At 42.3% G+C, this 23,809-nt stretch overlaps 1 protein-coding gene across 7 annotated transcripts in view; it reads left to right on the top strand.

The window, feature by feature from the left end:
* The first annotated feature begins 2,909 nt into the window (after positions 1-2,909).
* Positions 2,910-23,809, top strand: part of RBMS2 (RNA binding motif single stranded interacting protein 2) — a 101,148-nt gene continuing 80,248 nt past the window's right edge. For 5 of the 7 annotated variants that reach the window (XM_030822419.1, XM_030822418.1, XM_030822420.1 and 2 more), the window contains exon 1: positions 10,548-10,888. In XM_030822419.1, the coding sequence (XP_030678279.1) occupies positions 10,823-10,888 (66 nt within the window). In that variant the 5' untranslated portion in view covers positions 10,548-10,822. Of the gene's footprint in view, positions 3,175-4,863; positions 5,066-9,404; positions 9,443-9,561; positions 9,626-10,547; positions 10,889-23,809 lie in introns of those variants that run through there. The other 2 variants (XM_030822421.1, XM_030822422.1) reach the window with 2 other exon arrangements.

Here is a 23,809-nt window from a genome sequence, read left to right as displayed (position 1 = left end):
CCAGCACTACTTTTACCTTTTTTTTTTTTTCCTTTGAGACGGAGTCTCGCTCTGTTGCCCAGGCTGGAGTGCAGTGGTGAGATCTTGGCTCACTGCAAGCTCTGCCTTCTGGGTTCCCACCATTCTCCTGCCTCAGCCTTCCGAGTAGCTGGGACTACAGGTGCCCACCACCACGCCCGGCTCATTTTTTTTGTATTTTTCGTAGAGACGGGGTTTCACTGTGTTAGCCAGGATGGTCTTGATCTCCTGACCTCATGATCCACCCGCCTCAGCCTCCCAAAGTGCTGGGATCACAGGTGTGAGCCACTGCGCCCAGCCTTACCATTTTTAATTAGTAACATTTTTTTCAGATGTAAATTTTGTGTTCTGAGACAGTCCATTTATTCATTTAACAAATATTTTAAAATTTTAAATTAGCCAGGTCCTGCTGAATGCTAAGGATATAATGGTGTACAAAACAGTCACAGTCCGTCTCCTCATCAAGCTTATGCTTCTAGTGAAGGCTGCTCATGACTAGTGACCTTATAACTAATGTATATTTATATTTTAACAATTACTTTTTCAGCACCATATGAACAGGAAAAATAGAAAAACAATTATTTCTTAAATTCAAATCTCTCTCTCTCTCTCTTTTTGAGACAGAGTCTCCCTCTGTTGCCCAGGCTAGAGTGCAGTAGCACAATCTTGGCTCACTGCAACCTCTGCCTCTGGGTTCAAGTGATTCTCTTGCCTCAGACTCCCGAGTAGCTGGGACAGAGCCACACCACCACGCCTCGCTGATTTTTTTGTATTTTTAGTAGAGATAGGGTTTCACCATGTTGGCCAGGCTGGTCTTGAACTTCTGACCTCAAGTGATCTGCCTGCCTCAGCCTCCCAAAGTGCTGGGATTACAGGTGTGAGCCACCGTGCCCAGCCCTTACATTCAAATCTTATGTTTCACCTGAGAGTTTTAGGATATGGTCCTAATTATCTGGAAAGCAGATTTCAAGCAAATTATCTTCTAAATATGTAGCGAATCAAAACTCAGGTAGAATCTTCATTAGGAGTGCTTCTCAGCAAATGTGGTTTTCAACAAACCTCTTGCTGTTTGTGTTGTAAGTTTATCCCTAGAAATATTACCCAGTGTGTAAGTTAAGAATAAGTGAGAATATTGAATATGACTACTACTTGAGGTAAGGGGCTGGCTTGAGGAAAATAGTTGAATCTTTCACTTCTGGATTCCTAGGATTATTCCTTTATTATTTCTGACCCCAAAGTACATATTTACTGGAATTTTTAATTTTACAGGCAAATAGAAAGGATAGAATTGAGTCAAGAAATATGAATTCTGGCCAGGAGCATGGCTCACAGCTATAATCCCAACACTTTGGGAGGCCGAGGCAGGCAGATCACCTGAGGTTAGGAGTTTGAGACCAGCCTGGCCAACATGGTGAAACCCCGTCTCTACTAAAAATACAAAAATTAGCCGGGCGTGGTGACGTGTGCCTGTAATCCCAGCTGCTCCAGAGGCCGAGGCAGGGGAATTGCTTGAACCCGGGAGGCGGAGGTTGCAGTGAGCCGAGATCGCGCCATCGCACTCCAGCCTGGGCAACAGAGTGAGACTCCATCTCAAAAAAAGAAAAAAAAAAAAGAAGAAGAAGAAATCTGGATTCTGATGTCACTTATGCTGCTATTTGACCCCTATGACCTTGTGTAAGTGAGCTTGCCTCTCTGGGATTTGTTTTTTTAATCTGAAAATGAGAGAGGACAAGGGGAAGGAACTATCCAATTAATTACTGTTTTGGCTCATTATCATCCCCACAGTCTCACATTTCTTGCAATATTTAGATTTAACCATATGAAATTGCTAGTATTCAATAATATGAAAAGATTAAGATTTGACCTATGGTGACAGCAGTCTCATTTGATTCAGCCTAATTGTTGAATCAGTTGTGGGCCCTATTGGGATCATCTGAGTTATTTATTTTAGGGATAGATGAGGCCAAGGCCAAGCAAAACTAATGCCTCAGGTGTGAAGGAAACACACATTTAGAGAATATATCTTTCTGGTAGGTGATAAAATAAAAATAAAAAGAGAATACAATGAATACCACCATATAATCAATGTAGTATATTCTGGGTTACATAGAATTCATTCTAGTCTTTTCTTTCTACAATATGCTAATTTTCTAGCCCAGTGATTCTAAATGATTTGGTTCCTGTATTCCTTCAGCGTCTGGCAAAGGAAAAGTCCATTTGACAATTTTGTTAGAATATTCTCTGTAGCAATGTTTGTCCAGGAATATCTGTTGCTATAGGAGAAGAGAGCCTGTTAGCACTGATATCCAGGTGTGAAAGAAATAATTCTTCAGAGCTGTCTTTTTCCTTGTTTGCCAGTGAGGTAAGTCAAAGAGGTAAAAAGACAAACTTTTCCAATTTTTTGTTTTAGACCAATTTTGTCATTCCCTCTACATCAGAAGGGGTCATGGCTAAGCTTTGCTTTCTTGTTTGGTGTAGCTCATTAACGTTTCTTGCCTAAGGAAACTGGTATGTTCAATAAACTGTTTTTGTTTATTTGTTTGTTTCATTTTTTTTTTTACTTTTCCCTAAGACATAATCTCATCTTTTTTACCAGGAAATAAACTCAACTTTCTTTTTTTTGAGACAGAGTCTCACTCTGTTGCCCAGGCTGGAGTGCAGTGGCAAGATCTCAGCTCACTGCAACCTCTGCCTCCCAGGTTCAAGCGATTCTCCTGCCTCAGTCTCCCAAGTAGCTGGGATTACAGGCGTGTGCCACCACGCCTGGCTAATTTTTGTATTTTTAGTAAAGACAGGGTTTCACTATGTTGACTAGGCTGGTCTCGAACTCCTCACCTCAAGTGATCCGCCCACCTCGGCCTCCCAAAGTGCTAGGATTGAGCCACCGCGCCTGGCCAATAAACTCAACTTTTTGGACTATTTCCATTACATAGCCTTTTGGACACAAAAGTTAGTCAGTGGAATGGGAAGATAATCCACAGGGAGTATTTATACTTAGGGAAAAATGTTTCTTTGGCTCTAATATACCTTGTTCAGGTCTCTAAGCCACAGTCAGAGCCTCACACGCAAACTGACCTGTCTCATTGCTTTCAGCCACATATACCACACCAGCCTGTCTCCATTGGAATGTCTGGCTAGGGTCCAGCACATCTACAGGTAATACATTCTTCTGAATTCTCCACCCTGATATGGAGGGGCCAATAGAGGCATGCAAACATTTTTCTTTATTTTTCTTTTTCTTTTATTTTGAGACAGGATCCCACTTTGGTTGCCTGGGCTGGAGTACAATGGCGCCGTCTCAGCTCACTGCAGCCTCGACCTCCCAGGCTCAGGTGGCTCTCCCACCTCAGCCTCCTGAGGAGTTGGGACTACAGATGTGCACTACCATGCCTGGCTAGTTTTTTGTATTTTTAGCAGAAATGGGGTTTTGCCATGTTGCCCACATTGGTCTCGAACTCCTGGACTGAAGCAATCTGCCCACCTCAGCCTCCCAAAGTGCTGGGACATTTTTCAGCTACATTTTGGGGTTGATCTAGCCCCTACCCCTTCACCTTGGACACTTGTTTAAAAGAGTTGTTTTTCTGGAGAAATCACAAACAAGCCTATATTGAATCAGGTACAAATGTCTCTTCCCCAAAGAAGTTACAGATAACTCTCATTTTGGTTTTTTCCCTTCAAAACAATTCCTGAGTGCTGGGTTCGTGAGAACCAAGAATTAGAGAGGCATTGACTAAATCTGGAAAAATGTGGGCAATATAATGGGCAAAGCAGAAGGGCGTCAAAGTAAATACACTGGAGGAAGTAGGATTCTTCCTCCTCCCATATACTTCCTGAATCTAACCACAGAATACTATTACCTTCCCCAACATTTCCACAGAATTCCATAACTCCTTTACAAATATACTCACCTGTAATGCCAGCAGTTTTGGAGACTGAGGTGGACACATTGCTTTAGCTGAGGAATTCAAGACCAGCCTGGGCAACATGATGAAACCCCATCTCTACCAAAAAAAAAAAAATTGCAAAAGTTAGCCAGGTGTGGTGGTGCATGCCTGTAGTCCCAGCTACAGGGTGGGGAGGGGTGGGGTGGGTGCGAGGATCACCTGAACCTGGGGAAGTCAAAGCTGCCTGTTGTGAGCCGTGATTGTGCTACTGCACTCCAGCCTAGGTGACAGAGTGAGACCCTGTCATAAAAAATATATGTATTTATAATATATATACTCACCAGAATGAAGAATTTAGTTTCCAGTTTTGTTGGTGCTCTTTAACATAATACATCTTTGGCATCAGTTTGCATATCTGGGTCATTTTACTTCTGTGGTCTTAACTTACTAGATTATAAAAATTTAGATTTTTAGGCCGGGCGCCGTGGTTCACACCTGTAATCCCAGCACTGTGGGAGGCCAAGGCGGGTGAGTCGCCTGAGGTCAGGAGTTCGAGACCAGACTGGCAAAAATGGTGAAACCCTGTCTCTACTAAAAATACAAAAAATTAGCCGGGTGTGGTAGCAAGCGCCTGTAATCCCAGCTACTTAGGAAGCTGAGGCAGGGTAATTGCTTGAACCCGGGAGGTGGAGGTTGCAGTGAGCCAAGATCATGCCGTTGTACTCCAGCCTGGGTGACAGACAGAGACTCTGTCTCAAAAACAAACAAACAAACAAAAATTTAGGTTTTTGTATTAGTTCACATAAGTAGAGCTTATTGAATTAGATCCTTCTTTTATCTCCCTTCTATCTGATATTCTCTACTTGTAGAGTAGAGGAATGGGGTTAAATCTTAGGATGCATGGAAGTCCTCCTTTTTTTTCTGCCAGACTTGTTTTTATTTCTTGGATGGTAGGACTCAAAGAGAAATGGGAGCTGGGGTGTCTTATATCTAGTGTTTTTTGATTTTGTATTATTTTGTTTCCTTTTTTTTCTAGAGATAAGACATATTCCACCAATTTCCAGGAGATTAAGAATTATGAAAATAATTTATTAACAATCAGGTTGTACGCTTATGGGAGAGAGGGAAGAAACTAGATTGGATGATCCCTGAAACTTTTCGAGGTGTGTAGTTTAGCCTGCTTGATTCTAGGATAATCTTTTGAATGTAACTAAGATGCCAGTTTTTGGAATTGCTCACTTCGGATCTTCAAATTGGGTTATATGATACCCAGAGGGATACACGCTGGCAGGTGGTAGAGTGATTAATCACAATGAACCTAACATCTATTGAGTGTTTACCAAGTGTCAGGCACCTTCTTAGGGGCTTTATATGCATTGCCTTATTTCATTTCATTACAATTTTAGGGAACAGATACTATTTATTATTCCATTTTACAGATAAGGAAAGTAGGGTTCAGATATGTGAGGTAATTTCTCCCAGTGTCACTCAGCTTGTGAGTAATAGGTCTGGATCAGAACTTAGGTCTGATTCCAAAGGCTAATGAAGTATTATCTTCACTTTGCACGTGGGTGAATGAGAGATGTTAAGTAACTTGGTCTAAAGTCATATAAGTAGTAACTAACAGTGGTGTCAGGATTTTAATTTTCTTTTTGGAGACAGTCTTGCTCTGTCACCCAGGCTGGAATGCAGTGGAGCAATCTCGGCTTACTGCAATCTCTGCCTCCCAGGTTCAAGTGATTCTTGTGCCTCAGCCTTCCGAGTAGCTGGGATTACAGGCATGCACCACACCCAGCTAATTTTTGTATTTTCAGTACAGACAGGGTTTTGCCATGTTGGCCAGGCTGGTCTCAAACTCCTGGCCTAAAGTGATCTGCCCACCTTGGCCTCCCAAAGTGCTGGGATTACAGGCATGAGCTACTGTGTCCAGCCTGTTGTCAGGATTTGAACTCAGGTCTGCCTTTTTCTAAAACCCATGGTTTCTAACTGTTTTTAATTTTTTCTTAATTTGATTATTTTTTAAACTTTTTATTTTATTACAGATTTATTTATGTATTTTTTTAGAAATAGGGTCTCTCTCTGTCGCCCAGGCTGGAGTGTCATGACAGATCACAGTTTACTGCAGCCTTGAACTCCTGGGCTCAAGTAATCCCTCTGTCTCAGCCTCCCCAGTAGCTGGGACTATAGGCGCACACAACCACACTTAGCTAATTTTTGTTTTAATTTTAATTTTTTTAGAGACAGAGTCTTGCTCTGTTACAGGTATGGTCTTGGAACTCCTGGCCTCAAGCTATCCTCTTGCCTCAGCCTCCTGAGTAGCTGTGATTATAGACACGAGCCATGTGCTTGGCATTAACTATTTAAAACAATTTTTTTTTTTTTAATAGAGACGAGGCTCTCACCATGTTATCCAGCTGGTCTGGGCTCCTAAGCTCAAGCAATCCAACCACCTTAGCCTCCCAAAGTGCTGGATTACAGGCGTGAGCCACCATGCCTGGTCTCTTGCCCCCGCCCCCCCCCTTTTTTTTTATAGGGGTGAGGTCTCAACTTCTTTAAATTCTAAGGGATCATTAAGTATTAAGGAATGAAAGTGAGAATATAACACACTAGGAATATTAGAATTGGACTGGGTGCAGTGGCTCATGCCTTTGGGAAGTCAAAGTGGGAGGATCACTTGAGACCATGAGTTCAAGACCAGCCTGGTCTTGTTTGTTCAAGAACAGCAATGTCACTTCTGGGTATTTACCCAAAAGATTTGAAATCAGTTCATTGAAGAGATGTCTGCATTCCCATGTTTATTGCAGCACTATTTAGGGTAGCCAAGTTATGGAATCAACCTAAGTGTTCACCCACAGATTAATGAATTAAAAAAATATGCTATATATACACAGTAGAGTACTATTCAATTTTATTAATTTTTTTGAGACAGGATCTCACTCTGTCAGCCATGCTGGAGTGCAGTGGCGTGATCATGTCTCACTGCAGCCTCGAATTCCTGGACTCAAGTAATCCTCCCACCTCAGCCTCCCAAGTAGCTGGGACCATAGGCATGCACTACCATACCTGGCTAATTTTTTTTTATTTTTTGTATAGGTGGGGTCTCACTATATTGCCTGGACTAGTCTTGAACTCCTGGGCTCAAGTGATCCTCCCACCTTGGCTTCCCAAAGTGCTGGGATTATAGGTTGTGAGCCACCTCACTCAGCCTCAGCTTTAAAAAAGAAGGAAATTCTGTTATTTGTGACAACATAGATGGAATTGGAGAACATTGTATTAAGTGAAATAAGCCAGGCACAAGAAGACAAATACTGTAATTTCTCACTTATACATAGAATCTAAAACAATCAACTCATGGTAGCAGAAAATAGAATGGTGGTTACAGAAAGCTGGGGGACCAGCCGGGCTTGGTGGCTCATGCCTGTAAACCCAACACTTTGGGAGACCGAGGCAGGTAGATCATGAGACCAGGAGTTCAAGACCAGCCTGGCCAATATAGTGAAACCCCGTGTCTACTAAGAATACAAAAATTAGCTGGGCATGGTGGCGAGTGCCTATAGTCCCAGCTACTTGGGAGGCTGAGGCAGGAGAATCGCTTGAACCTGGGAGGTGGAGGTTGCGGTGAGCCAAGATCACGCCACTGCACTCCAGCATGGGCAACAGAGTGAGACTATGTCTCAAAAAAAAAAAAAAAAAAAAGAAGCCGGGGGATGGAGGAAATGGGGAGATGCTGGTCAAACTGTCACAAAATCTTAGGAGGAATAAGCTGTTTTTTTGTGTGTGTCCGAGCTCTATTGCGCGTGTGGTGAAAATTGTTAATAATAGGCTATTATGCATTTCCAAATTGCTAAAAGAGTAAATTTCACATGTTCTCATCATAAAAAATGATAAGTAGGCTGGGAGCAGTGGCTCACACCTGTAATCCCAGCACTCTGGAAGGCTGAGGCAGGTGGATCACTTGAAGTCAGGATTTCGAGACCAGCCTGGCCAACATGATGAAACCCTGTCTCTACTAAAAATACAAAAATTAGCCAGGTGTGGTGGTTGCGCACCTATAATTCCAGCTACTTGGGAGGCTGAGGCACGAGAATGGCTTGAACCCGAGAGGTCGAGATTGCAGTGAGCTGAGATCATGTCACTGCACTCCAGCCTGGGTGACAGAGCGAGACTCTGTCTCAAAAAAAAAAAAAAAAGGCCAGGCGCGGTGGCTTACGCCTGTAATCCCAGCACTTTGGGAGGCCTGAGTGGCTGGATCATGAGGTCAAGAGATCAAGATCACCCTGGCCAACTTGGTGAAACCCCATCTCTACTAAAAATACAGAAATTAGCTGGGCGTCATGGCACGTGCCTGTAGTACCAGCTACTCAGGAGGCTAAGGCAGGAGAATCGTTGGAACCCGGGAGGCAGAGGTTTCAGTGAGCCGAGATTGCACCACTGCACTCCAGCCTGGCGACAGAGTGAGACTCTGTCTTGGGGGAAAAAAAAAAAAAGTAGAAAGAAAAATTAGACTTAAAAAAAAAGTTAAATTGGGTTGATTGCCTTTATGAATCAGGCCTTCAAGAGAAAGGTTTTTGTACCACATTGTTAGGGTAAAGAAGAAGATATCATCCAAGGGCCTAAACAGCAAGGATAAATTGGTTAATGAGAGTCTCTGAGAGCAGAAAAGGGACTTAAAAAAATATATATATGGGTCGGGCGCAGTGGCTCAGTCCTGTAATCCCAGCACTTTGGGAGGCTGAGGCGGGCAGATCACCTGAGGTCGGGAGTTTGAGACCAGTCTGGCCAACATGGTGAAACCCCATCTCTACTAAAAATACAAAAAAATTAGCTGGGCATGGTGGTGCATGCCTGTAGTCTCAGCTACTCGGGAGGCTGAGGCAGGAGAATCACTTGAACCCAGGAGGTGAAGGTTGCGGTGAGCCAAGATAGCACCACTGCACTCTAGCCTGGGCAACAGAGCAAGACTCTGTCTCAGAAAAAAAAAAAAAAAAAAAAAAAAAAAAAATATATATATATATATATATATATATATATATATATATATATATCACTGATTGATGCCTTCATTTATTTACTTACTGCATTTGGCTGCTGTGTTTCCAATCTCAGTTGCAATTCCCACACTGAGGCTGTCCCACCCTTCCTGTGTCCCTTGAGCTGAACAGGCACTTCCTGTCCTATTGGAAATGAAAGTTAGAGATTGGGGGTAGGGTATGTATATTTACTCTGCAGAATACTAATACTGTCTGTTCCCTTCATCATAGCAAAAAAGTGACAGGGAAACTAGAATAGAGACCAGAACTTCATTTGAGGGAGGGTTTGGGGTTAATATTTGTTGTCACAAAACAGACAGGGTTAATTTATATCTCAAGAGCCTACTTAGAATGGCAGCAAGGTGGCCTTATGAAAGGATTTGAAGGCTTTCATTTTACATCCCTATTCCACTTGGATTGGTAGGGGTTACTGGATATCATTCTTAAGTTTTTGGTTTCCTTTCTTGTTAAGGTTACTCCTACAAAGACGTTCTTTGGAAACTAGTAGAGGTAAGTGTTGCAACTCTATTAGGTTCTTGACTCTGAAATTTATATTCCTTCCTAAGAATTTTGTGTTTTTATTCTGTTGAAGCATATGCTTCTTAAGTAGTTTTTTTTTTTTTTAACAGCTCATACAACTCGAAGCAGACATCCCAACTGTAGACTTCAATTTAGACATAAATTCCAGGTTTGGTGAGTTACTCTAATTTTTTCAGTTTCATGGATCTTAAAGATGAGGAAATAGTAGGGCAAAATGTTAAATAAGATAGCCTGCAATTGTTAGAGAAATGACTAGGCACCAAGTTTCGTGATATAGTCCAGTTTGATAATTCCTTCTTAAGTATGAACTCATTCCTCAGAGAATCTAAAATAGTGAGGGGCATCAGCCCATTGGTGTGACCCAAGAGAAACACATCTAAGGATCTGAAACTAGTTATACCCCATACTCTGTTTTGCTTAGCTCTGCTCTTTGGTGTGTTCCTCTATTTGTTCCTTTGTACATTAAGATCACTGTAAATGGGCCAGGGGTGGTGGCTCATGCCTGTAATCCCAGCACTTTGGGAGGTTGAGTGGGTGGATCACTTGAGGTCAGGAGTTCGAGACCAGCCTGGCCAACATGGAGAAACCCTGTCCTTACTAAAAAATACAAAAATCAGCTGGGTGTGGTGGTGGTCACCTGTAATCCCAGCTACTCCAGAGGCTGAGGCAGGAGAATTGCGGAAGGTGGAGGTTGCAGTGAGCCGGATCCGGGATTGCACCACTGCACTTCAGCCTGGGTGACAGAGTAAAACTCTGTCTCAAAAAAAAAAACAAAAAAATCACTGTAAGTGTAAAGTAGGGGAAGCCCTGAGCTTATCTCACACACTCTGTCTCTAACTCTGTTTTTTTTTTTGCGTGTTCTCCAAGGCAATGTCTCAGGAGCCCCTTTAAAATCAAACTTGAAATCTTATAGCTGAGATCTAAGGGTGGAAATAAAGCCCTCATTGTCTTTATATGAGAATCAGAACTTGTTCATAGAGGAAAGAGGATAAATTTGAAAGGGGTTAGACCTGAGAACTCCTCTTTCTAGCTTTAACTCCTGAGACTATGAAAAACAAACAAACAAAAAAACATCTTGGGCATTAGGACCCAGTGGAAGTGCCTCTGCCTCATTCAGACTCTGTTAACTTCTCTCAGTGACGTAAAGGAGCAGCCCGAGCTCATTCTCTGCCCGCAGCGCCCCCTTCATCTCTCTCCTGCTGCTCCTTTTCTCCTCCTTTCTCCTCCCCCTCCCTTTTTTCTTCCCTCCCTCTCCCCCTTTCCCTCGCTCCCCTCCTCCCTCCCTCCCCGTCTTTCTTACCCCCTCCCTTTCTCTCTCTCTCTCACTCGTTCCCTAACATTAAAGAGAAAATGCTGCTATCCGTGACTTCCAGGCCCGGGATTTCGACTTTTGGCTACAATAGAAACAACAAGAAGGTAGGGAAAAGCGCTTTTTTGGTATCTAGCTACTTCTTTTTCTGGGGATCTTGCAATGCCCTTGGTTTTTACATTCTTTTTAAAGAGGAGAAGGGGATTCCTCTCTCAAGATTCCTAATTCCTCACCGCGCTTCTCCCTTTTCCACTACTTCTTTCTGCATCTTTCCTCACCTGGTTCTGGAGTTCAAGGAACTTACAGTCTCTGCGAGGCCTGAAAAGACAGGGGAATTAAAAACAAATCAAGCTTGCAAGTTTGTATCCTTATGAAATGAAGTTAGTTTGACTTCCTGCTGATGTATCAATCTCCACAAGGATAATATGTCATTTCAGACCCTGTCCCCCAGTCCACCCCACCCCACAAGATTATTTTATTTTTTGATTAACTGTTTGCATTCTCTCCCCAACCTTCCCTCCTACCCATACTACCAGTAGTATTAGATAGCTGAAATCATAGATAGTCAGAGAAACCACAACAGTTTATCAAGAGCTGGGTATACTCTTCTAGACTACAGATCCTACCCCACCCAGCCTATAGAGAAGGAGTCTTGAGAGACATCGCACTTTGGGATTAAGGCACAGAGCGCTGTGATACTTTGGATCTTGTATTTGAACTGATACTTGGAGCTCTGCAGATAGCCAGACTTTGCAGTGATCCTAGGAGTCTTTATGATTAACCCATGGCTGCCAGAGAATTGTGCTGTCCTTGGGCACATGGGGAGAGATGGACAATCTTGTCCATATTTGACAAGGAATATATTTGGCAGTTTCTGGCATTTCAGGGCGCACAGCATACTGATTAGGAGGAATTTCATGCTGTAGCAGGAAGAAGACTCTTTACCCTCTCTTCGTGTTGTAGCTGTTCTTTGAAGAAAAAAATGTGACATAGACATTTAGGGAATCTTTTGCTCATCTAATGGAATGTTGGAGGGTGAGGAACGATTCCTGCTGCTTTCTCATGTACCTAATGATACCATTAGAGGTAGATTTAAACACAAGTGTCTGATCAATGCAGTGGGTAAATGTTTAGACCCAAAACACTTATGGGCTTAGTCTGTGTGGTACTCATTCTGTTTATATCCTGAAGAAATATGGGTAGAGGGGGGAGGAAATGGGGAGCTATAGGTCAGAGGATACAAAGTAGTAGATATGTAGGATGAACAAATCCTGAGATCCAATATACAACATGAGGACCATAGATAATAAAGTTGTACTGTATATGGGATTCATGCTAAATGAGCAGACTTTAGCTCTTCTTGCCACAAAAAGAAATAAAAGGGACAACTATGTGGGATGATTAATTTACTTCACTATAGTAACTTTTCTACTATCTATATGTATCCCATAACATGTTGTATACCTTAAATATACACAATAAAATTTACTTTAAAAAAGAAATGAGGCTGGGCATGGTGGCTTATGCCTGTAATCCCAGCACTTGGGAGGCCAAGGCGGGTGGATCACTTGAGGTCAGGAGTTCGAGACCAGCCTGGTCAACATGGTGAAACCCCAAATTAGCTGGGCTTGGTGGCACGCGCCTGTAATCCCAGCTACTCAAGAGGCTGAAGCAGGAGAATCACTTGAATCTGGGGGACAGAGGTTGCAATGAGCCAGGATTGTGCCACTGCACTCCAGCCTGGGTGACAGAGCAAGACTCCATCTCAAAAAGAAATGAAATGAGTTTATACATATTTGTTGGTTATCAATATATGTTTATATGTACATATGCTGACATCCCTTTATCAAATATATGTATAGATAATACATTATATATTATACATATATATTTGAAAGAGAAATATTTCATGTGTCTTTATTCTTTTCAAACCTTGTAGAGTACCATGTGAAAATTTCTTTCCTGATTTTTTTCCCTCCTAGTCTCTCAGGTTACCCAGAACTCATTAAAATAAAATGAATTCCCAAAATGAATTGCTTCCCTATTAGAAGTTTCATGTATTTGAAGCTATCTAAAAATCTCTTTTTGCTCTCTGCTCCCTCTCCCACCTTGGAGTATAGGAAAAAGTTAACTAGCTTCTAAATCTAGGATAGTATAGGGGACAAGAGGTATGGTTGTGGGTTTGGGTTGAAATCTCTTATCTCTTCCTGATAACTGTAAGGTTTGACAATTCAGGAATTGCTGGAATTGGTTGGGGAGGATGGGTAGATACATAATTACTAATTACTAATGTATTTGTCAATTCTTTGGGTTCTTATAAGTCAATGTTATGATCAGATGTAAGGATGCTGTATCTGCATCACTTTGTGGCTATGCATATGACTCCTTTTGTGCCTATATAAGTTTGTGAACGCAGAGGGTTTTCATATTTTTATTTTTACTCTTTTTTTTTTTTGAGATGGAGTCTCGCTTTGTCACCCAGGCTGGAGTGCAGTGGTGTGATCTCAGCTCACTGCAGCCTCCGCCTCCCAGGTTCAAGCAGTTCTCCTGCCTCAGCCTCACAGGTAGCTGGAACTACAGGAGTGCCACCACACCTGGACAGTTTTTTTGTGTTCTTAGTAGAGACGGGGTTTCACCGTGTTGGCCAGGCTGGTTTCAAACTCCTGACCTCAAGTGATCTGCCTGCCTTGGACTCCCAAAGTGTTGAGATTACACTTTGAGTCGCCAAGCCCGGCCCATATTTTTATTTATTTATTTGAGACGGAGTCTTGCTCTGTCGCGCCCAGGCTGGAATGCAGTGGCGTGATTTCGGCTCACTGCAACCTCCGTCTCCTGGGTTCAAGTGATTCTCCTGCCTCAGCTTTCTGCGTAGTTGGGATTACAGGTGCCCGCCACCACGCCCAGCTAATTTTTTGTATTTTTAGTAGAGACGGGGTTTCATCATGTTGGTCAGGCTGGTCTCGAACTCCTGACCTCAGGTGATCTGCCTGCCTCAACCTCCCAAAGTGCTGGGATTACAGGCGTGAGCCACTGCGCCTGGCCCTATATTTTTATTTTTATTTTACTTAATTTTTTTCCTCAACACCAGATGACCAGGGAGGGTGTTTTTAAACTACAGCATTATTACGTTGCTGTTTGTCTTGTCAAGTAGGGCTTACTGTGTTTCTGTTTTGGAAAGTGTTGTAGATGCATTTGCTTATGTAATTTGTGTATTTTCCATACCCAGTTAAATTTTATTTATTTGTTTATTTATTTATATTGAGACACAGTCTTACTCTGTCACCCAGGCTGGAGTGCAGTGGCATGATCCTGGCTCCCTGCAACCTCATCTCCTGGGTTCAAGTGATTCTCCCGCCTCAACCTCCTGGCTAGCTGGGACTACAGGTGTGCGCCACCATGCCCAGCTAAATTTTGTAATTTTAGTAGAGACGGGGTTTTGCCACGTTGGCCAGGCTGGTCTCGAACTCCTGGCCTCAAGCAATCTGCCTGCCTCGGGTTCCCAAAGTGCTGGGATTACAGGCGTGAGCCACTGCCCGGCTTATTTATTTATTTATTTATTTATTTATTTATTTTGAGACAGGGTATCACTCTGTAGTCTGGGCTGGAGGACAGTGCCATGATCTCGGCTCACTACAACCTCCACCCCCTGGGCTTAAGCGAGCCTCCCACCTCAGCCAACTTTTATATATAACTTTTTTGTTGTTTGTTTTCGAGACAGAGTCTCGCTCTGTCACCCAGGCTGGAGTGCAGTGGGGCGATCTCGGCTCACTGCAACCTGCGACTCCTGGGTTCAAGCGATTCTTCTGCCTCAGCCTCCTGAGTAGCTGGGATTACAGAGGCCCACCACCACGCCTGGCTAGTTTTTTATATTTTTGGTACAGATGGCGTTTCACCATGTTGGCCAGGGTGTTCTCGAACTCCTGACCTCAAGTGACCTGCCCACCTCGGCCTCCCAAAGTGCTGGGATTACAGGCATGAGCCACCATGCCCTACCTATATATAACTTTTATATAAAAGTTACTGTTTCTTACTGAAACTAATGAAAATTATTGTAAAAATTTAACTTTGGTGCTCACACCTGTAATCCCAGCTCTTTGGGAGGCGGAAGCGGGCACATGGCTCGAGGTCAGGAGTTCAAGACCAGCCTGGCCAACATGGTGAAACCCCATCAATACTGAAAATACAAAAATTAGCCGGGTATGGTGGTGCATGCCTGTAGTCCCAGCTACTCGGAAGGCTGAGGCAGGAGAATCGCTTGAACCCAGGAGGTAGATGTTGCAGTGAGCCGAGGTTGTACCACTGCACTGCAGCCTGGGCAACAGAGTGAGACTCCCTCTCAAAAATAAATAAATAAATAAAATAAAAAATAAAAAAACATAAAAGGTAGGATTATTTTATTTTGAAATATATACTTCACTTATCAGGAAAGATGTTTCCTGAGGAGCCCATGACAGTCATAGTTTTCTTACTCTATTGGCTGGTGGTAAATATGGGAATGCCGTCAACAAATGTATAATGCCTAATAAAGGCAGACTTTTTTCTCAGGAAGTAGTGTTAAATTTTTTTTTTCCTTTCTTTGGAATTAAAATAGTTGCTGAAGGGGAAAAATGTGGATTTCAAAGAGGGATTCTGCAAGATAATTTTGTGGTTTTTTTTTTTTAAACATCAGTTTTAATGCCCTTCAGTAACTTGGTTCATTAAAAAAAAAAAGGCTGAAGTAAAAAGAGACAGCGTCTCAACGCTGTTTCTTCAATGTTTGAAGAAGTTGCCTAAGTAGAGAAATTTGAGTATAGGTGAGATCGAAAGAGGAAGTGTTTGGGACTAAAGGAATTTCAAACTTGTAAAGGGCCTAACCACGCCTTTCTTGACATCATCTCCCTGGCATGTGTTATTATAATTTAACTCCTCATAGGATCAACAACCATTTCCTTTGGAAAAAAAGAAAAGGGACTGTGTTTAACTTAGGATAATTTGCCTTCTCCAACGTACTTTTCATACATTTCTATTTCTTCTCAATGTTAATATATTGAAGACTGATGGGGAGTAGGAGGTGATGAAAGTAAGGCTGACTGGTGGGTACTGCCAGATCCTCACTCATTGAGAAGCTTGTTACCTGAGATTGTCAAGAGTGTTTACTCAGGAGAGAGAAGTGACAAACAGTACTGTAATCACTTAGTACTTCTAACAGGATAGAGAATTTTCTCTGTGTATATTTACTACTTTTCCTTCTAGTTTCCATCAAATCAAATGTAATAGGACTGAGAATTAAGAACTTGTAGGTCTAACATCTCTTGACTGGGGCAGCTGTTCTGTTATCAGTAATAAGTTAACTCAAATGGTTAAAGTTTAGTGGTAGGCCGGGCGCAGTGGCTTATGCCTGTAATCCCAGCACTTTGGGAGGCTAAGGTGAGTGGATCACCTGAGGTCAGGAGTTTGAGACCAGCCTGGCCAACAGGGTGAAACCCGTCTCTACTAAATATACAAAAATTAGCCAGGCGTGGTGGCGTAATCTCAGTTACTTGGGAGGCTGAGGCAGGAGAATTGCTGGAACCTGGGAGGCAGAGGTTGCAGTGAGCCGAGATCGCGCCATTGCACTTCGTCCCGGGGCGACAACAGCGAGACTCCATCTCAAAACAAAAACAAACAAAAACAAAAACAAAAAAAAACTTTAATGGCCATATATTACCTGCTGAACAAAGTGCAAATCTCTAGCCCAACACCTACTATCTGTCTGGCCTTTCCTTATCTTCCCCATCCTCCCCCCCGCCCCGCCCCACCGTGCCCCCTTGATACTGTTACATTTGCTCTACTAGCCAGTTATATTAATGCAGTTTTCTGGATATACCCTTTGGTTGCTGGTTTACATTTCCTATTCCATAGGAGAATATGCAGTATGCAGTATAACAAAAAAATACAGAACAGAAACAGGACAAGGGAAAATATCAGTTGGAATAAGAAGTCAGTTGGAATGAAAAGGCAAATATGGCCAGGCACAGTGGCTCATGCCTGTAATTCCAGCACTTTGGGAGGCCAAAGTGAGAGGATCACTTGAGCCTAGGAGTTCTAGACCAGCCCGGACAACATGGCAAAACCCTGTCTCTACAAAAGATACAAAAATTAGCTATGTATGGTGGTGTGTGCCTGTCGTTCCAGCTGCTCAGGAGCCTGAGGTGGGAGGATCGCCTGAGCTGGTAGAGGTCGAGGCTACAGTGAGCCATGATCATGCCACTGCATTGCAGCCTGGGCAACTGAGCGAGACCATGTATCAAAAAAAAAAAAAAAAAAAGTCAAGCGTGCAAATCATAAAATTATAATGCTGGAAGATGAGGATTGAAGAATAGTCTTTGAATTTGTTAGTGTAAAGGTGTTTGATGACTTTGACAAGCAATTTCAGAGGTATGGGGAGCAAAATCAATATTGGAATAGGTTGATGAGTGAAAACAAATAAGGAAGTATAGATGGTATATATACACTAATCTTTTAAGAACATTGATTAAGATGTAGAGCAGAACCCAAATAGAAAGTAGGCAAAACATCTGAATCGATGTTTATCCACAGGCTCTATGGAAAGATGCTTAACATCATTAGCCATCAAGGAAATATAAAATAAAGCCACAATGAGACACCACTTCACACCCACTAGGCTGTTTATAATGAAAAAGACAGATAATGAAAAAGACAGTCAATAATCAAAAAGATAATCAAAAAGACAAATAACTCCTTGGCACCATGTTGCCCAGGAGTTTGAGACCAGCCTGGGCAACATGGTGAAACCCCATCTTTACAAAAATACAAAAATTAGCTGGGTGTGGTGGCATACACCTGTAGTCCTAGCTATTAATACTTGGAAGGCTGAGGTGGGAGGATTGCTTGAGCCCAGGAGGTCAAGGCTGCAGTTGGTTGCACCACTGTCTTCATTCTGGGTGACAGAGCAAGACGCTATCAAAAAAGAAAGAAAGAAAGAGAGACATAATATATGTGGAGTAACTGGAACCTTTATACACTTCTAGTGGGAATGTAAAATGGTACAGCTGCTTTGGAAAACATCTTGGCAGGTTCTCAAAAGGTTAAACAAAGACCCAGGAATTCCACTCCTAAATATATGCCCAAGAGAAATGGAAACATATATTCACACAAAGACCTGTACATAAATGTTCATAGGAGCATTATTCATAATAGTCCAGAGTAGAAACAACCCAAATGTCCATCAACTGATGAATGGATAAATAAAATACATGGTGTGCCCATACAATGAAATATTATTCAACAATAATAAGGAATGGGGTACTAGGCTGAGTGTGGTTTCTCATGCCTGTAATCCCAGCACTTTGCGAGCCTGAGGCAGGTGGATTGCTTGAGCCCAGGAGCTCTAGACCAGCCTGGGCAACATGGCAAAAGCAAAACCCTATGTCTACAAAAAGTACAAAAATTAGCCAGGTGTGCTGGTGTGCAACACACCTGTAGCCCCAGCTACTCAGAAGGCTGAGGTGGTAGGATTGCTTGAGGTGGAGGCTGCAGTGGATCACACCACTGTACTCCAGCTTGTGCAACAGAGCAAGACTCTGTCCCAAAAACAACAGCAACAACAACAACAACAAATCCCTAGGGGAGAAAAAAAAGAAAAAAGAAATGGAATACTGATACATGCTAGATGGGATGAACCTTAAAAACATTACGCTCATGAAAGAAGCCAGTCATAAGAGACTACATGTTGTATGATTCCATTTATGGGAAATGCCCAGAATACGGAAATCTATAGAGATAGTCGATTAGTGGTTGCCTAGGGCTTAGTGGGGAAATAGGGAGTGACTGGTAATGGGTATTGTGTTTCTTTTTGGGATAATGAAATGTTCTAAAATTGTGGTTATGGTTGCACAACTCTGTGATCTAAGTACCATTGAATTTATGCTTTATGTAGAGACAGGGTCTCACTCTGTTGCCCAGGCTGGAGTGCAGTGGCACAATCATAGCTTACTAAAGCCTCAAACTCCTGAGCTCAAGGGATCCTCCTGCCACAGCCTCCCAAGTAGCTGGGATTACAGTGCCACATGCCCAGCTAATTAAAAAAAATTTTTTTTATAGAGACAGGCTTTTGCTATGTTGCTCAGGCTTGTCTCAAACCCCTGGGCTCAAGCGATCCTCCTGCCTTGGCCTCCTAAAGTGCTGGGATTACAGGCGTGAGCCACTGTGCCTAGTCCTGAATTTATACTTAAATGGGTGACGTGTATGGTATGTGAATTATATCTCAGTAGAGTTGTTATTTTAAAAAAAGGACTGGAGAAATGAGATAAAAGCTAGAAGAGGATGGTGGTGCTGTCAAGAGACAATTTTCTTTTTCCATTTTTTTTTTTTTGAGGCAGGGTTTTGCTCTGTTGCCCAGGCTGGAGCACAGTGGTGCAGTCATGGTTCACTGTAGCCTCAACCTCCTGGGCTCAAGCGATTCTCCTACCTTGGTCTCCTGAGTAGCTGGGACTACCAGCTCACGCCATCACACTTGGCTGATTTTTAAATTTTTGTACAGATGGGGTCCCACTATATTGCTCTGGCTGGTCTCAAACTCCTGGGCTCAAGTGATTCTCCCACCTCAGCCTCCTAAAGTGCTGGGATTTCAGGCCTGAGATACTGCACCTGGCTGAGATAATTTTCTTAAAGATGGGAGATGTAGGAGACAAATGTAAAGAGAATCATGACCAGTTACTTGGTACTTATTCTCAAAATATGCATATTTACATCCCTCCAACTCTGATCTTTTCATTGTTCTTGTGCCTTATGCATTCAGCCTCTGATCCTTTTTGTTGTTGTTGCTCAATTCCGGAATGGCCTTTCATTTCATTTGTTTACTTCACTCATATTACTTATATTTATTGAACAGCTGCAGCATGCTAGGCCCTGGGGTTAAGGCATGACTGTGGCCCTTTAAGAACTCACAGTCAAAACTGTCTTTAAAAATCCTACCCATCCCTTTAAGTTCAGTTGAAAATTACCTCTTATATAAAGCTTCTACTAATCCTTCCATTTCCCAGCCCCAGAGGGGACTGTTTTTTCCAAAGGGGACTTTTTTCTGAACCCCCATAATGTTTTATACTTCTTATATGGTGTTTATATAATTTTGCATTGTATTGGAATCATTTAGGTAATTGTCTTATCTTCATTGCTAGAGTGTAAGCTCTTTAAGGTAGAGACAGTGTTATTCAGTTTATTATGTCCCCAAATACCTAATATAGCATCTTAGGCCTATTTAGTAGATACTCAAAAAATATATATCCTAATAAATGTGATTAAGCTATCACATTCAGTGCCAATGGTAGGCACTAAATCAAGGTTAAGCAAAGGAAAGAAGCATTATGTTCTGTACAAACCCTGAAATATGGAGTTAGATAGATCTGAATTTATTTTTTAAGTAATTATTGATTGATTGATCTGAATTTAAATGTGGCTTTGTCAAGTATTAGCTGTGTGACCAGTGCCAGTGTCTTAGTCTTTCTGACCTTGAATTTTTCATCTTAAAGTACTGATATATTGGCTGGGCGTGATGGCTCATGCCTGTAATCCCAGCACTTTGGGAGGCTGAGGCAGGCGGATCAGAGGTCAGGATTCGAGACCAGCCTGGCCAACATAGTGAAACCCAGTCTCTACTAAAAATACAAAAAAATTAGCTGGGCGTGGTGGTGGGTACCTGTAATCCCAGCTACTTGGGAGGCTGAGGCGAGGAGAATCACTTGAACCTGGGAGACAGAGGCTGCAGTGAGCTGAGATCTGCCACTGGGCTCCAGCCCAGGTGACAGTGCGAGACTCCATCTCAAAAAAAAAAAAAAAAAGTACTGATATATTTTGTCGAATTATTTTGAGGATTGGTAATGTTTATAATCACATATCAGCCTATATATTGGCTGTTTTTCTCTTATTTAAAAAAAAAAATGTGGGCTCACCGCCTGTAATTCCAGCAGTTTGGGAGGCCGAGGTGGGCAGATCACCTGAGGTCAGGAGTTCGAGACCAGCCTGGCCAACATGGTGACCCTGTCTCTATTAAAAAATATAAAATTAGCTGGGCATGGTGATGCATGCTTGTAATCCCAGCTAATTGGGAGGCTGAGCCAGGAGAATCACTTGAACTCAGGAGGTAGAGGTTGCAGTGAGCCAAGATCGTGCCATTGTATTCCAGCCTGGGCTACAAGAACGAATTTCTGTCTAAAAATTGTGAACCTATGGAGTACAAAAAAGAAAAAAAATTGGCCAGGCGGTGGCTCACACCTGTAATCTCAGCACTTTGGGAGGCCGAGGCAGGCAGACCACCAGAGGTCAGGAGTTTGAAACCAGCCTGACCAACATGGTGAAACCCCATCTCTACTAAAAATACAAAATTAGCCAGGCATGGTGGCGCATGCCTGTAATCCCAGATACTAGAGAGGCTGAGGCAGGAGAATTGCTCAAACCTGGGAGGTGGAGGTTGCAGTGAGCAAAGATTGTGCCATTGCACTCCAGCTTGGGCAACAAGAGTGAAACTCTGTCTCAAAAAAAAGAAAAAAGAATTTAAATTTAAAAAAAACCTTTTTCTTCTTCTAGCCATTGTTTCATTTCTCTTCTTCCCTTTACAGTAAAACATCTTGAAAGAGCTATCTATTCAAGAATCATATATACTTGCTCTCTCCAATTTATTTCCTTCCATTCTTTTTTCTTTTATTATCTTGAATATATTGTCAGATAATACAAAAGTTTACATGTAGTTATAAAGTGTAATAATAGAGGAACACCTGTAAGAGGTACTCTCAAGTACTAGACTAGATTCATTGCTCATAAATTACGTACACATGAATTTCTCCATCTCATCCTCTGCACCTCTTCTAGAGGCAACCACTGTCCTAAATTCTGTATTTATTACTCTCTTGCTTTTTATTTTATTTTATTTTTTGAGACTGGGTCTCACTTTGTCACTCGGGCTGGAGTGCAGTGGCTCGATCATGGCTCACTGCAGACTCGACCTCCCTGGCTCAAGCAGTCCTCCCACCTCAGCCTCCTGAGTAGCTAGGATTACAGATGTGCATCACCATGCCCAGCTAATTTTTAAATTTTTTGTGGAGACAGGGTCTCACTCTGTCATCCATAGTGGAGTGCAGTGGCATGATCGTAGCTCACTGCAGCCTGGAACTCCTGGGCTCCAGTGATCCTCCTGCCTCAGCTTCCCAAGTAGCTAGGACTACAGGCACTCACCACCACAGCTGGCTAATTTTTAAATTCTTTTGTAGACACAGGGTCTCGCTATGTTGCCCAAGCTGGTCTCGAACTCCTGACCTCAAGCGATCCTCCTGCCTTGGCCTCCCAAAGTGCTGGGATTATAGGTGTGAGCCATGGCACCCAGCCCTATAACTTTTTTTTTGTTTTTTTTTTTGAGATGGGGTCTTACTCTGTCACCTAGGCTGGAGTGTAGTGGCGTGATCTCAACTCACTGCATCTTCCACCTCCCGGGTTCAGGCGATTCTCATGTCTCAGCCTTCTGAGTAGCTGGGACTACAGGTGCATGCCACCACACCTGGCTTATTTTTGTGTTTTTAGTAGAGACAGGGTTTCACCATGTTGATCAGGTTGGTCTCGAACTCCTGACTTCAAGTGATTCGCCCACCTTGGCCTCCCAAAGTGCTGGGATTACAGGCATGAGCCACTGTGCCCAGCAGCCCTGTTACTTTTTAAAAATATAGTTTTAGTTTTCTGTGGAAGAAAGTGAAGCCAGTTTACTTCTATACTGCCATTTTGGACTGAAAGTCTTCCCCAAAAAAACATAGTTTTAAAATCATGTTTAATTAACTTGTTTGCACTGTTCTAAGTACTTTGTATAACTGTATATAATTATATCTACATAATATATAGTTATATAACTATATTTTATCTTATTTAATCCTTACAACTTCATTATTATTATTCCCATCTTATAGATGAGGAAAAGTGAGTTACAGAGAGTTTGAAAATCATACTGCTAGTGAATGGCCCAACTGGGATTTGAACCCAGGTAATCTAGTTCCAAATCTGTGCTTGCAACCACTGCTGTAGTGTCTTATTGCAGCACATAGTCTTCTGTCTGTTTTTGTTTTTGTTTTTTTACCTTCAGTTTTGTGTGTTCACAATTCATTCATGTTGCTTGTAGATGTGGTTTATCCATTTTTCATGCTTTACAATATTTCATTTGTGAATATACTGTAATTTATCCATTCTCCTACCAATGGATTTTTGGGTTGTTTCTAGATTGTGTTTATTCATTTTTGCTATTTTTGAAATTGCTGTTCTGAACATTCTTCTGTATGTAGTATCCTTGTGCTAGAGTTTCTCTTGGGTTTCTACCTAAGAGTGGGATTGGTGAGCCATCAGGTATGCGAATATTCCACTTTGGGAGATAATGCTAAATTTATTAACAAAGTATTGTACCAAATCTGTTTCCATCAACAGTGTATAAAATTTGTCATAGATTTACATCCTTTCCATTTTTTGATAATGTCAGACTTCTCTCATTCCCTCTGAAACCAAACTAATTAGGCTTTTATTCCTACCACTCCACCAAAACTGCTCTTTTGAAAGTCTGCAGTGACTCATGTTATTAAGTAAATGTGTATTTATTTATTTATTTTTTATGACAGAGTCTCGCTCTGTCACCCAGGCTGGAGTGCAGTGGCACAATCTCGACTCACTGCAAACTCCGCCTCCCAGCTTCACATCATTCTCCTGCCTCAGCCTCCCGAATAGGTGGGACTACAGGCACCTGCCACCATGCCCGGCTAATTTTTTGTATTTTTAGTAGAGACAGGTTTTCACTGTGTTAGCCAGGATGGTCTCGATCTCCTTACCTCGTGATCCACCCGCCTCAGCCTCCTAAAGCGCTGGGATTACAGGCGTGAGACACCGTGCCCAGCCCCAGTAAATGTTTATTTCTTAACTTTCATCTTAGCCTATCGACAACACTTGACACAATTGATCACTCTATTCCTTGAGAAACTTTCTTCATTTGACTTATAAAATGCCACACTCCTGGTTTTCTTCTCATT

Source organism: Nomascus leucogenys, chromosome 11, assembly GCF_006542625.1.
Source record: "Nomascus leucogenys isolate Asia chromosome 11, Asia_NLE_v1, whole genome shotgun sequence".
NCBI lineage: Eukaryota > Metazoa > Chordata > Mammalia > Primates > Hylobatidae > Nomascus > Nomascus leucogenys.
The sequence above is the reverse complement of the archived record's forward strand: the minus strand, read 5'-3'. Positions and strand labels throughout refer to the sequence as shown.